The 15,884-nt window shown below is 37.9% G+C and overlaps 1 protein-coding gene and 1 pseudogene across 1 annotated transcript in view; one reads left to right on the top strand and one right to left on the bottom strand.

The window, feature by feature from the left end:
* RERG (RAS like estrogen regulated growth inhibitor) overlaps positions 1 to 13,691 on the bottom strand; it is a 93,151-nt gene extending 79,460 nt beyond the window's left edge. Inside the window, exons 1-2 of the mRNA XM_016140555.2 lie at positions 13,458 to 13,691; positions 9,837 to 10,000 (exon numbers count right to left, since the gene is read on the bottom strand). Coding sequence (XP_015996041.1) covers positions 9,837 to 9,897 — 61 coding nt within the window. The 5' untranslated portion in view covers positions 9,898 to 10,000; positions 13,458 to 13,691. The remainder of the gene's footprint in view (positions 1 to 9,836; positions 10,001 to 13,457) is intronic.
* Positions 4,496 to 4,614, top strand: LOC118614238 (annotated as a pseudogene).
* Positions 13,692 to 15,884: the final 2,193 nt, after the last annotated feature.

Raw genomic sequence — 15,884 nt, 5'->3', positions numbered from 1 at the left:
CAAAGACCTTTGTTTTTCTTTACTAACTTTATTATCTACAAAACTCGCTGGGATTCTTCATCATTTCAATGAGCAAACTAATGCCAAAGTGGAAAATTCTATGATTCATTAAGAGTATCAGGGGCCTATAATGTTCCCAAACCAACGTGTTTCTAGATGACAGAAAGTGGAGAAGGGTGATATCTATGCTGGATCAAAAAGGTTCCTGACAGACCAGAAGGACAGATTAATCTAAGAAAACAGTAGTTAAGAGGATGAAAATAAACTTCTACCCCTGGGTTAAACATACACATATTCAGACACAGGTTTGGGAAGGTTTGATCAGTAACAGCACACATTTGAAAAAAACAAAAACAAAAACAAAAATGACTGCATTTGCAGTAAATTCCCCAGCAGCCAAATCTGTATTCACTGTCACCCTGAAACAGTGACCTGAGGCTGTCTTAGTGGAGGCAAAGCATCTAATAGCAAAACCACAGTTGTGTTCTGATTTGGTCTGGTCATCCCACAGCTGAAATGTCTGCATTCATTTCCTCACCCTACACTTTCTGGAGCACGTGGGTACAGTGGAACAGCGAGGATGGTGTTCCAAAAAACATGATCTCTGCAGGGCAAATTAAGCGACTATGATTAAGCAGACTATGGAAGAAAAAACTCAGGCCTGTGTTGAGGCATGCTAGCTTATCTTCATTTATCTATCTTAAGGAAGAGGGATATAAAGTATTCTATGTAACTCTAAGGGGTTAAACTTAAAGTCAGTGAGCAGAAACTAATGAACAGCTTTGGTTCCAAAAAAGGTAAAGTAACAAACAGGAAGAGTTGTTGTGATGGTTTTATATGCCAATTTGGCTGGACTATAATACCCAGTTATTTAATCAAACATTAATGTTGGAGTTACTGTGAAGGTATTTTGTAGATGTGGTTAACAACTACAATCAGTTGACATTAAGTAAAGGAGATTAGCCTTAATAATGTGGGTGGGACTCATCCAATTACCGGAAGGCCTTTAGTGCAAAAACTAAGGTTTCCCAGAGTGAAAGAAATTCTGCCATAAGATTACAACACCAACTCCAGCCTGAGTTTCCAGCCTGCCAGCCTGCTTTACAGATTTCAGTCTTGAGAGCCCAGATAGATGAGTAGATAGGTAGATGAATACAGAATACATACATACATACATACATACATACAAACAAACAAACATACATACAGTATATGTGTGTCCTATTGATTCTGTTTCTCTGGAAGACTGTGACTGATATAGTTGTCAAGGGATGAAATGATCTACTTTCAGTCATGCTATGTTCCTGTCATTGAAGATATTCAAGTGCAGGAGAGAAAACCACTTTGGTGATAATAGGGAGTCCATTTAAAATATATACCTCTTAATAAAATTATAGGGCATGCATTATCCACAGAGTCTAACTCAATTTATTTATGTTCTTGAAGACAAAGTATGTGTTAAATACTGTGCAAGGCTCTAAGGACATAATCATGAGCAGAAATGGCTACAGCTCTGTCTTTTTGGAATGTACATGAATTCTGTACTATGTGCAAGCCATACGAGAACACAGAGTTCATGTTTAATGAATATTTGTTGAATGAATCATTGAATGAATAAATAAAAATATATTTTAAGATGATAGGGAAATATATATATGTATATATATTATTTTAGAAACCTTTATATCAAAAATATTTATTAGGGGGTCTGGGAGAAAAAGGTGAAGGGTTGAAGAAGTACAAATTAATAGTTAAAAAATGGTCACGGGGATGTAGAGTACAGCATAGGGAATACAGTCAATGGTATTTGAACGGCTACATGTACAGTTAGATGGGTGATATAGTAACTGTGGAGATCATTTCATAAAACTATATAAATGTCTAACCAATGTACTGTATACCTGAAACTAATAAAAAATTTAAATATTTTAAAGCACTAATGTTTTAATAATGATAAGATTTGATTACCAAAAAATTCTATAACATGCCATACTTCCTTCTCCAATAAGGCAGAAGCCTCCGTTACTTTCCTAAACTCTCCTCCCCTTACCTACTGATCTTAAAAAAAAAAAAAGCCCAACTCAATATCTATTCATTTTACATATTTGAAAAGGCAAATGACAATGCACAGAAAACAAAACCTCGGGATGGTCTGAAACATGATGTACTTGGTAGGGGAACAGCCAACTGCAGGGCTGAGCATGTTCTCCTGGCTTCCAATGATGGAGCCAGAGAACTCTCCATACTGTTTTTCCAAACAGAACTCTTAAGGAGCATCCGGGAAAACTGCAGGGGGTTCAACAATAACATCATAGTATTAAGACCATATTTGTATCACACTCGTAATTTTTCAAAGTACCTTTAAAGCCTATCCTACCAGTGTAAGTAAGTAAGTTAGTTAGTAAGTAAGTAAGTAAGTAAGTAAATAAATAAATAAATAATAAGTAAGCAAGCAAATGAATATATTGTTTTGACAGATGAATACAGAGACACAATTGGGATAAAGCTTGTTTTAACCCCAATTCTTTCAGTCAGTACAGTGGTACCCTTTTTTTATTGTTTCATCATATTGACAGACAGTGCAACATATTCTTTTTTGATAGCAAGAAACTTATTCTTAAGCAGAAGATGACTCATCAGTTTCCTTATACTTGATCCAAATCTGTAACAATGTAACACTGTGTTGCAGGGGAACTTTCTCATATATACAGGTTGCTGAGAATCTTAGCTATATCGTTCAGCCATACACCCAATACTCCTAAGAAACTTTGCCATAAATTGGTTATTTATTGAATCCTGGAAGTTTTTTATAAAACCATATTAATCGATTTTATAAGGTTCATATGATAAAATTCTAATGATCATCTCACTTCCTAATGTAAGGTGCTCGAAAGAATGTGGAAAAGAATGGAGTGATACAAAATGAAAACATTTAGTCGCAAAGTTGCAAAAGCCTTCACAGAGTTATACATAAGGATTCCCAGGTAACTGAGGTGAGGATCTGTTTTAGACATATTTATGTATATGAGCTTAACATATTTGTTAATTCATGCTGAAATTACCTATTTCAGACTGCCTTTTTTAAAAAAAATAATATAATTACTTTCATTTTTAATGGAATGGAAGAAATTATGACTATTTTTTCTGAAACCACATCAATTTTCAAAGGCAGCTGTAGCAACAGAGATGCGTCTGCACTGGAATTTTGGCTTTAAGGCCAGAGTACCACCTTGAAAATTTGGCTGATTTCCCCAAACCTGTAAGTTGGAGAAATACCAGGAATAAAAAGGGGAATTACAAAGATGATTTCCAATTTTCTTTACTCTCTTCCCTCAAAGTTAGTCCTTGTCAGTTGCCAAGAAAACAACTCAAAATCAAAATGGAACTGAAAGATGACTGATAATTAACTACAGGAAAATATTTCAATGAATAAATTAATTAGTCATCAGTTAACAATAAAGGAAAACTGAATTTTGATAATATATTCCAATAGAAAAAAAGCAGAGGCAGAGGTATGTCCTTTTGGTTTTGAGAAACAGTTCTTCATTTTGTTTTGTTTTCCAATATTGTTTCTTCCCTCATTATATTTTTCTTGAGAAAAGCTTAGGAATTTGTTATTGTTAACCTACAAAATGTTTAACTACCCACCAATAAACAATTGATTTTGATCATTTTAATTTTTTCTTTCCTTTCTTTCATTTTCTCTTTTTTTTCCCCTAAGCCCACATATGTGCCATTCTTCACCTTTGCTTTACTTCCTGGGCATACGAGAAAAGGTCAGTGTGACTTATGCCTTGCACAGAGGTCTGACTTTCACACATATCCATCAGTATACACCTGCAATTTGAAAATACCCTCTTATTCCTCTTGAGATGGAAGAAAAAGTGAAAATCAACTCACCTGGGCTGTTTGCCTCTTTTTGCTTTTCCATCTTTGTAGGTAAGGAAAGGTATAAATGCTTGAAAGCTCCAAGTAACTATATCACCATATTTTATGACAACAAAATGGCAATTTTTCTAATCCCATTCAAACTTGTCTCAATGCTACCTTCCTCCTTTTGGTCCAATCTTTTAGTGAATAATTATTCCTCTAACCACCAACTATGCAAGGAACCAATGGGCTTCATTTCTGGCAATCCCGCAATTTCAATAACCTCCTAGAAAAGGCTTCTTCACAGATACACACACATACACACACATACACACACACACACACACACATGCACGCACGCACGCACAGGAGCTGTGGAAGTTGTACACCCACTTGAAACACAATCTGTCCCTCTTTTTACCTAGACAAATTTTTAAAGAAAATTTAGCATTAGGATTATATAATCTTTGAACACAACAAGAACTCGATTAAGACCATAAGTAGCAAAAGTACAGGACTGCTGTCAGTGTTCACATTCATATGACGTGGCCAGCTGGGGCTATTTCCTATTCTTGTGGTTCTCAAACTGGACCTAAAGCCTAGGTGCTATTGAAAGTACAGATCAGTCTATAGCCATGCCACCCTGAGCAAGCCCGATTCTATCTAATCTTGGAAGCTAAGCAGGGTCCGGCCTGGTTAGTACTTGGATAAGAGACCACCTAAGAAGACTCGGTGCTGTAGACATAAAAAATAAAAAAAATAAGGGATCATAAGCTGACAAGGTCTTCACAATCTGTGAGGTCAATCAAGGGTTGCCTCACCAAAAAAAGAAAGAAAGAAAAGAAAGAGAGAAAGAGAGAAAGAGAGAAAGGAAGGAAGGAAGGAAGGAAGGAAGGAAGGAAGGAAGGAAGGAAGGAAGGAAGGAAGGAAGAAAGAAAAACTACAGCTGAACCTGCTATATCTTCCTGAAAAATCCATTTTAGTCACTGTTTTGGGGGGAAATAGTTTTTATATTCAAACAAACATGTATATATAATGAATTAATATTAACACCTGCATACATTTTATATTATTAATAAATCATGCAAAATAATTACATGACTATAATGAGATGCTTACATACTTCAATTACTCTAGGTTTTTCTCTTCTTCTTTTAGACGTACCTTAAAAATAAGGTCCAAGAAGTATCATACTATACCATTAAATCTAAATGAATGGTTTATAGCTACTTAAGCAGAGGAAAAATTCTAAAACAGAAAGTCCTATAATGTAAGGAAACTGATCTACCCAAGTTGCTATTGATACTGTCTTTAATATAAATAAGACTATATGAGATCTCATAAATATAACTCGGTGATAAAATACATGTATATATGTTAAAGCAGCATCTGGTGTTTATTGGAAAAGTCACGTTTAATATCAAAATTGTCCCTGTTGTACCTGCAAATAAGATGAAAATACCTTTTCAAACTTTTTATAATGGAGAGAGAGAGTGCATGCGAGAGAGAGCAAGCAAGAACAAGGAAAAGAAGAAAAGTGAATCACTTCTTTTTGTGTGAAGGAAAAAAAATATCACTACTTGTGTTTGGCACCCAATTTCTAGCCCAGCAATCTGAATCTATGAACTTAAGCCTTCACGGATGAGTGCTTTTGAATTAGAAGATAGCATTACTCGATTAACTTTGAGACTAACTCTTTCAAGAAATATATTTAGCAATGGCCCACAATATTTGAATTCTGAAATGAGAATGTCAACTGTGAAACTAAATTTAAAATGTCAGTTTTTTTTTTTTCCTCTTAGCCCTTCCCACACTCACTACAAATTTAAATAATATGAACCCAGGAAGCATTTAAATAAACATGGTGTGCATTCTAGGTTTTATGTCAGGTCTTATTGCTTTCATTACTTGGAGCCTGTCAGAGTATAGGCTGACACATGTTAAGTAAGGAAATCTATGTCCTACATGCCATGTTATTAGGGCTTGTCTCTGCTGGAACAAGAGAAGATGGAAACGGGCTCAGAGATTGTGGCTTGATGCTTTGCAGGATCCCCACAGTGCTCACCAGGCTGAGCCATAAAGCTCCCTAAGCCAGCCAGCAAGCTCACTAGAAGACAGAACCACAAGGTAAAATTAGACAGAAGGAAGAAGAATCTTCCCAATACAAAAGACCATGTAAATACTGCCACATGTATGTGTACACACATACACACACCCCTCACATATTTTAACAATGTTTCTTGGTAATTAACACATTTCTAAATTTTGCCTGCAATGACACATCTATGGTCAACCCATCAACGAAAAAGTTCTGGTTAATGTTAAATTCTGTTTTAAACAGAGAAGGCCTATCTATTAACTGGGCTTAAGAAACTGTCTAGCAAACACCAGAAGCACTTTCAAAGTAAGGGTGTTAACTTTTCGATGTCACTAACATATTTCTGGCTGTTTTTCTAAGATCTCCAAGACATAAGCCATGAGAAGTGTCATTATAATCATCAGTGGTCAAGCTTTAACTGACATTAACCAGACTTGAAAAAGAAAGACAGAAAAAGTGTGTGTGTGTGTGTGTGTGTGTGCACGCGCGCGCTAGGCAGCAATAGAGAATATTTGTCTTATAAGCTTCCTGACTTTTACCGACCAAAATATGCATGGGAATGTAAGTATATCTTTGACTGTATGTCTCACTAAATAACTTACAAATTAAAATAAACATTACTCAAAAAATTATAATATAATCTAATTCTTGATCATTCATAATGTACCAGGTGCTATTCTAATAAAATTGAATGTAATAACTCATTCAATCCCAATAACTCTTAGAGATAGGCATTATTATATCTTTTTTATAGTTGAAGAAATTGAGAAGTAACTTGCCAAAGTTGCCAAGTTCACATAGCTAATAAAGTATAGATTTGGGAGTCAAATCTAACAGCTCGTGCTTTCAACTCCAGGCTATCCTACTCTCTGTTAGCAAATGGAAAATGTGGTCTTATTTACCCCAAACTCCAATTTGGCATTGACTGTGGGCAAAGTGGATGGGACAGTAAAGACTCGAGGCCTCTGAAGCAGTTCACAAACACCCAAGTCAAATTGGAGACCCTCAGCCTCTGTCACTCCAAGATATTAAGCTGACTCCCCCAAGAATATTTCTCATGCTGGGCATTTGGGGAGAAACAATTTGTTTGAACCCATTTGAAGTTCACGTCCATTTTGGGGAAGCATATGAGTAAGCAAGGAGCTGCAGTTACATTCCAGCAGGTATAATTTCTTGCAGACTTAAAAAAAACGAAAGTTACTAATATGACTGACATGGTCTATACAGTAAAAAGGAGAATCCGCGGTACGAGGACTAGGCAGAGACATCATATATCCATATTAATAAAATCAGATCTATATGAATTCTGTATTGCTACAGTCTGGTTTCAAAGTTAATAGATATGAAGTATTCTTCAGTGGTTACTTTCACTGAACTACTGTTAAAGGTCTCAGAATTGTCTCCCATGGGTGAGTCAAAATGGTAGCATTTTTAAAAGTGAGGTGTGGTTACAAGGTCTCAGGAAAACAGCCTAATGTTGAAATAGGAAAACATCTGTGTACAAATGACAGACAAAAGACAGTTGTTTGAAAGCATGTGTCTATCATTGTCATTTTCACCTAAATGAAAATAACTACAAACGGTAGAATGTATACAAGGTAGATAGAGACACCAGTCCAAAGAAGATTGATTAATCAAGATGCAGAATTTTAGCGTTAGCAAGGATCTTAGAGAAGTTCAACTTCTGCATTTTACGTAAAATAAAACCAGTGTCAGCAGAATTTGTACTCTGTGTGCAGGTATTCTCTTCAGCCCTAGGGAGAGTGTATATGGAGTGAGAAGACAAGAAAATGGTATGCAGAGCCTGGGAGCCCCAGTTCTTGAGAGGTGGGTCGATGAAGGGCAGCCTGCGAAGGCAGCTGGTTAGGGGCAATGGAGAGGGAGTAGGAAGCCAAGAAGTGTGATATCCTTCAAGCCTGGGAAGGAAAGAGTTTTAGAGTGTGTTGAATGGTAACAGGTCTAAGAAGACCAGAGCTGGGAAATGTTCATTATGTTTGCTGGTTATCGATCGGCGGTGACCTTAGCAAAAGCAGTTTCTGTAGCACGATTGCAGTGGAAGATTGCCGTGTTTTAAGCAATAAATGGGAGGTTTTAAAAAAAAGTTGAGACAGTAAAGGCAGAGTCTATATTCAATAAGCGCTTGGAGAAAAGAAAAAGATGGACCAGTTTTAAGGAAAACTGGTCAGCAGAGAATGAGAAGAATAAATGAAACAAGAATTGAAACAATTTGAGGAAAGACAAAGAAAACTGGGTTGTAAGCTCAGGCTGATGGATCAACCTTGACAGAAGGTACACAGCTTGCACTGAGATAGTGTAGATGGAAACGGGGTGAATATATATACAGCTAAGTGGTTCTCCCAACTGAAATTTTATTTTTTGCCTGTCAAACCATGTGCAGTTTGTGTTGGTAACTGATAGGTTAACAATGCCCTTCCTTCATTGCCTGTGGTAAGTTTTGAATAAATGAATAATAACGAGTCAGTCCCAGGCCTAGACCCTTCCATCACCAAGGACTTACGTGAGCCATTGTTGGCAGCACAAGCCTTCCTACACACTCCCCTGCCTTCTTCTCGCATTCACTGGGACGGTTTCCTCATTCTCCAGATCATTCCACCAACTACAGAAATTAGGTTCTCACAGCATTGGGAAACATGATGAGATTAACGGGGAGGAGTCCAACTATCTTCAATCTCGTGGAGGCTGGCAGCTTCTCAGCCTTGCCAACTATCTATTTTCTTTGCTGGTTTCTGCCAGAGGCAAGAGCAAGCAGCAAGTGGAAGAACAGAGTAATGGCAAAAAAGAGCACTCTTGAGAAAATTTAAAAAAAAGAGAGAAAGATTTAAAATAGGAAAGATTTACTGCTGACCTTAAACCAGAGAGCAGGTTAGGAAGGGAGAGGTTGCTCACAGAATTAAAAGCTGCTCATGTGAGTTGGTTTAAGTTAAGTGGATTACCTGTTGTGTTGGATGATCCTGACGGGTTTCTCTCTGCACACACACTCAGATAGATAGCTATCTGAGTTCTTTTCTAAGAACCAAAAGCTCCGTGTGCAAAGTCAATTATGGGTCTTTCCTTCGTTAAGAGATCAAGGCATGTTGCCCTGACATTTTAGCAAAGTCTGTTTTAGCATTCTTTAATTATAAAATCTGAGATGTAATTTTCAAATTGGATTAGAAGCATCGTCACTTCCACCATTTCGTCCTGAATTTTAAAGGTCTGCAAGCCTTTTCTCAGGTGGGAAATTTAAAAAGCCTTTATTACTTTGTGCGAATTACTAACGTCAGCCAGGATTTAATAATGAAATTCACCCCGGAGGGCCTAGCAATAGTCGTTGTGCTTGGTTTCTCCAAGTTTTCACCAATCCTTCCCAATTTTAGAATTGTTGGGCAATAACACAATTCTGTTTCTTGTAAAGATATGTTCATTCAATAAGCATTTATTAAGCATCTAACACATGCTTGACCTTGGGCTGGTTGCTGAGAATATCAAGATGATGAGATAAAAAATTGGCCCCTCAGGATCTCATGTATAGAAAAAATAGCAAATATATTTTTAATTTCCATAATCTGATTTCTTTGGAGGTTTGTTTAATATCCTTCTTCAGAATACAAAGACTTATGACATATTCATTGCTTTGTGTATTATCAACAGAGCCACTTTATCATAAATAAGCACGAGTACATAAAACTTGGTTATGCAAAATTAAAGTTCTAGATAAAGAGGAAAAGACTTCATCTAAAAGGGTACACAAGAGAATAAGAGAAATGCCACCCACTCTCCTGCCCAATCCGAGGAGGCAGTAACAAAGATGTGCGCGCGCGCGCACACACACACACACACACACTCAAACAACCACAACAAGACTTACCTGACTTGCCCACGCCTGCTCTTCCAAATATTGCCAATTTGACCTCTGCACTTTTAGCCATGCTGGGTGTGAGTAGAGAATTCACTGTTGTTCAAACTAAAGAGCTGAGAAAATCGTTTTGGTTCCAGCCTTTGGGTTCACCATATCATGGTAAATCTGCAATCCTTAAATGAAAGACATTTGGGAATTCGTAAGTGATTAGAGAAAAGAATTAATATTTGTTAAGCATCTGCTATATGCCAGTCATCATTCAATTTTATCAACATTTTCCATTTTGATCTTCACCACAGTATTGAGAGAGGGCAATAGTAATTTACCGCAAACTATTCAGCTAATTAAATGACAGGTCAAGGACTTGAACTTAGATCTATTTTGGTTCCAAAACATCTGCATTTTCATACATAATAGTATTTTCTAAAGTATCTCCTTAAATAATTTTTTTACGGAGGCCTTGTTTTTTTGTAATTGATAACAAATATTTGAAGTATGTGAATACATGCACTAACCATGTACACATCCAATACACAAACACATGATGGAGAGAGTCACACTTGAAATTCTTTATTCTCCTTTGGACTGAATAATATACATTTATACTAGTCAACTGCAATATAATGCAACTAAGTTTGCATTTCAAGATTTAAATTCTATCTCAGTTCACACTATATCTATCAAATTACGTGACAGATACGCATGTTCCAGGAATTGATGTATAACATCTATATTAAATTTTTATATTTTGGGGAGTATGATGCTCTGGTACACAAAAGATAAATGCCATGCCTTGATTTCTGATTACTTTACTATGACAAGCTCAAGTAAGGTAATTTATGGTGTTGTCTTAACATTTGTGAAATTATATTATATACAATGTAAGCACATTTTATATAGGTTGGTGCTTAAGAAATGAATGGTTCCTAGTACCATGGAAATGTAAAGTTGGAAAGAACCTTGGGGTCAACCAAAAGAATCCTCCTGCCAGCGCAGGAATCTCTCCTTATGATCAGAAAATCATCCAAATATATTCTGTGTCTAATTCACCACTTCCAGCAATGGGTTCCAGCGGGGAGGGAGGGGAGGTAGAGCATTAAGCCAATTTTTCTTTTCTTTCACTGAGAACCCTTCAAGTAGCCTAGTAGCTATGGGACCCTTTGCCCCACCCTGGGCTCTACTTCCTAGGTAAATGAGAGCCAGCATCTTCCCTTGTTTGTCATGGGACATATGGTCTTGTTTATGTTTTTTTGACCTTCATCTTCTCTCTTCTCCATATGCAGCTCTCTCCTCTGGCACTTGCCATTTTAATTACTCTAAAAATGTGGCATCCGCTGCATTCACCACTTGAGATGTGACCTGACATATTGACTCAGCAAAAGTTCATGGAGATTTTCTCTATTCTTTATCTGGGTACTGCGGTTGTATTACAGCAAAGCCATTCATATGAAGGTTCACATCTTCCATGAGAACCGCAGACTCCCCCATTCTGAACTTCTGCAATCAATGTTTTAAATCTAAATCCAGGACTTCATTTTTATCCTTTTTAAACTTAATCACATCGGTCTTCATTTCGTCCATTTTTCCAGTCTGTAAAGATAATTTTGAGACACTTATCTTAACATGTAAACTCTCCTGCTAGTGTTTCGCCACCTACAGTATTTCAAAAACAGCATCTTGAGTGAAGAAGTAAAAATCCTTCTGAAAAAGTATTTTAAAGATATTAACGCATAATTGTTTTCTTCATAATGTGTCTAAGCCATCCGCCTGTACCTCACAAATTTTGTACTTGCTGATTTCCAAAGTGCTCGAACACCCTCCGAAAGATGAAAAGGTCAACATTAACTTCGCTATTGTTTACTTCATCCACAATAATGAAAAACCTTCTTAGTGGTCATTGACAGTACAAAAACCAGAAGCTTTAATGTCTGTAATTTGTCCAGTCCCATATTTTGGCTAAAGATAAAAAGATTTTCTTATTTATTATTTCATATGCATTCATTAAGGCCTCTATGTTTAGTGCTTCATCACAGAAGTTTCACAGAAGCACAACATATAAAGATATATTCATTATACAAATCCTAAATAAGAATGGCAAGCATTTCTTTGAAACATAGACCATGAAAGGGTCTGGAGCTTGTATAAACAATAATTTGTTATTTCATCCAAAATCGATCATTCCCATGCACATAAAATCTAAGTAATTATCTGTCTGATTGATGCTTCATGAAAGTAGCCACCGAAAGTGATATTTAAAAAAAAGAAATTGTTAAAATGAAATATTTCAGTAACTCCCAATGGCCTCAAAGGCACAGGAATTTCATATAAGAAAGAGAAACTATTTGGGTGATTTTTTTCATTTATAACCTAATAAAGATACAGTTAGTTATTGTCAATCTTATGTGATATTTAGCAAAAACACTTAAAGGAAGACACAAATTGACTTATATTCTTCAACATTTTAGTTTTCAAATGAAAATGTGAAAAGTTACATTGATAAAGATAGAAGACAAAGATAAATGTGTAAGTTGTTGTAATGAGTGACCTGTTGCCAAATTTCCGACGTTCAAAATAATTCATAAACCGAGACCTTCCATAACATTGATCTAAAAAAACTCCACATCTGTTTTAATGTTGTTGTGAAAAAAATATTCTGTCCAAGTCTAGAAGTTGCCATTTATTTTTTATGTGGACAGTGCTTTATTAGTACAAAGACTTCTGAGTTCCTATCACTCCTAAAGGTAAAATCACGCCTAGACATTTAAGAGATTAAAAATATGGTGATTTTCCCCCCTAAACCTAAAGGAACTAAAAGAAAGCTTAGAGAGAAGAAAAAAGAAGTTAGCTTCCAAATCCTATGTTATCATTAATTCATTAATTGATTCATTCCACACTTATGCTAAGCATATCCAAACAAAGTGGCTACGTTCCAGGACCTTACACTCTGTTAGACCTATGACATTTAGGTCACTAATAACCCGATTTAAAAAATGTGTCTAAAGAAAGGTTTCATTCATAATGAATTATTCCGAAAACTGTACTTATCAAGAAGGCCCATACTTTCCACTTCCTCTTGGGGGGTGGGAAAGCAAGCATCTTTATAAGGTAATAGTTTTTCTAATGTCTGTATTTATCATTAAAATAAAGTGCAGCTGTTTAGGGAAGCAAAGAATCTAATCCGGTCGTGGGAATGAGATTCTCTTAGGGCTACCCTTTCTCTAGCTTTGAAATCAAGTTCTCCTCTTCTTATTACCAAAAATTCTCTCATCTTACAACGCAGCACCCACGGAGACGAGGATAATTGTACGAGACTCCCGGCTATGGCGTTGCTCCGAAAGCAACAGGTATCCTGGAATGATAAACAAGACCACTGTGGACCGCAGGTCATTTGCTCTCGACCTAGAGAGTTAATGCAGCCCAAGTCAAAAGGGCATTCTCAGTTCCAGCTCAGAAGGCGCTGTCAAACTCTGGGCGCCGGCGCTCACATCTTCCTCTCAGCGAACCCCAGAGCCGCCTTGGGGGCCCCAGTGACCAGAAAGACCGACCCAGAAGCCGAGAGTTCAGGGGCACGGGAAAGGTCTGCAGGAAGTCGTCCCGAAAAAGCCACCAGGGCACGTGCGTGACACTCACCTGTTCATACTCTCCAGGCCTGGTAGAACCGCGATCCCCTGCAAGTTCGGAATCGGTCCCGCGGAAGCCGCGAAGCCCTGGCACGCTGCGCAGCCCAGGGTGCCGGGTGCGTTTCCGAGTTGCTGGGCTGCGATCGCCGGTGGGAGAGGAGGCGGCAGCAGTAGCAAGTGCGGGCGGACTGGCGGGGGCAGTCTCCTTGCTCGCACTCGCTCCGACTAGCGGCCGAGGGACTGCGGCAGGACGCGAGCTCTGCCCGGCCGAGGCCGCCGCTCTCCGCCGCCAGGATGCTGCAGTGCGGCGCTTTGGCGCCCCCTGCTGGAGCCGGGGACTCGCTCCTCCCGCGATGCTGCCTCCCTGGGGGACTGTGGAAGAGCCTCCTTCTCTGTGCTGCACCAGAGTCAGGCTTCCCTTTTCCCTTGCTCACTTCCTGATCTCTAGGTTCTCACACAAGGACCTATTTTCTTAGTTAAAATGTTGCACGTGAAAGCATCACTACGTGATATCTTGTACTCCTGACTTCAAATGAGTCTCGCCACGTCCCTTTGAGGTATGTTTTATTATGCCTATGATACCCAAGAGGAAAATGGATAGATAACTTGTCCAAGGTTAGTATCTTGTTGAAATGAAGTCCAGGCCAGGATGGAAGCTGAGAGATGCTAGGAGGGACATAAATACTGAATTCCATTGAAATTTATAGTTATATATTTGAGAAAGTTCCAAAAGCTTCACATTCTCCTTACAAGATCAGCATGTATAATATTTGAAGTCATACTCCATTATGCTCAAAACCTAACTAAGGTGATTAACATTCATGCAATGCTAGACCGGGCTTTCACCTCTCATCTCATTTTATAGGTATACCTATAGGTATAGGTATACGTATAAGCGCTAGTATTGTAGTTATTAGCCTTTCACAGATGAGGTGAGGTTCAGAGACATTAAGTGATTTCCCAAAGACTATCAAAGGAGCAGGAACAACTAAGCTATTTTTTCCCCCTTAATAATCTGGGCATTCTAACCAAGATACTAGGTGGCCACCAGAAAACTACTGTAATATAGAGCAGTCGGGAGCCTAGGGCTACGTGAACAATCTGCAGTGTGTTCTTAATGGAAGAGATAGAACCAGAAAGGCAGTTTCCGGGCTCAGTGCTGGTCCGGAAAGCCACTGCAGCTACTAGTGGTGGGCCAGGCTGAATGGAGTAATTCTTTGAGGAAACTCAAATTTTATCCTGTATGACTTTTCTGATCACGGTGCTGTCTCCCTATGCCCCTAAACGCCTCTGGATCAGATGACCTGATTCTATGTCTCATAGCACTCTTTTATCTATTATTATCTGTGCATTGTACTCATTTTTATTTCTCAGGCTTCTCCATTACCTGAACTTTCTGAATGTAGAGAAATATAGTATGTATCTCTGTATTTCCAGCCTCTGCCATGATGCCTGACACACAGTGGATAGTCAAAAACCAGGTGTTGAATGCATGAAGAGAAAGAACAAATAGTGACAGGGGATGTTTGGTTTTCTTGTAAGCTGAATTTGGGATAAAATAGCTAGTAAAATTGAACATATGGATCTGAAGTTCAGGAAAGAGGCTTGGAAAAGAGATTTCATGTCTCAGCATGTAGGAAATCTTTGAAGCCAAGAATATTGAGAAAATTCCCAGGTTGATTATGTAGAATTTTATAGAAACCCAATTACATAGAATTTTGTGGCATTGAGATGTTCAGGTCTCACATATGACCTTCTTTCCCTAGCAAATCATGTATTCATGGAAGGATTTAATACAAAATATCTATGAATAGATAGGTAGATAGATAGACAAATAGATAGATGTAGATCTCCTATTTATAGAGACTTAAGTTGAAATTCCCATTTTGTCATGCATATCTAATTGGAACTATTGCAGAGAACTCAAGCCAGTCCCCTTTTGCAGCAATTCTATGGAACCTGTTTCTCTCCATTTTCCTTCTCAGCCCACGTAGGCCAGCACTCCTCTCTTGACTAGGGAAGAATTTGTGTTCACAACCTGAGTAGATATATTGGGGCCCGATAGCCAGTACAATATCTTCCATTCATGTCCTATAGTCAACAAGAGTGTTTCCTTTGTCTCTGAAGCAGCAAAAATGACCCATCCTCTTAATGTGGAAAGCTTCATGGATCAGTGAGAAGGAAAGAAAACACTGCACTTATGGCTCCACAATATTTGCTATTTGGGCAGGAATTCCCCTTGGGAGAGGTCTTGTCACCCTTCAGTCTCTTAGCCTGCCTTTAACTTCTAACACAAAACTAGTAGATAAAAAGTCAGTATAACTCCAAAACATTAAAAACTAGAATCATGTGTGTGTGTGCATGTGTGTGTCTATAATTGCTAATCATGTTCATTGTATATAGTTCAAGTAGAAAAAATACAAAGTAGGGAATCACC

The sequence above is a fragment of the Rousettus aegyptiacus genome, unplaced genomic scaffold (assembly GCF_014176215.1).
Source record: "Rousettus aegyptiacus isolate mRouAeg1 unplaced genomic scaffold, mRouAeg1.p scaffold_m13_p_2, whole genome shotgun sequence".
NCBI lineage: Eukaryota > Metazoa > Chordata > Mammalia > Chiroptera > Pteropodidae > Rousettus > Rousettus aegyptiacus.
This window is presented reverse-complemented; position numbering and strand designations above follow the sequence as displayed.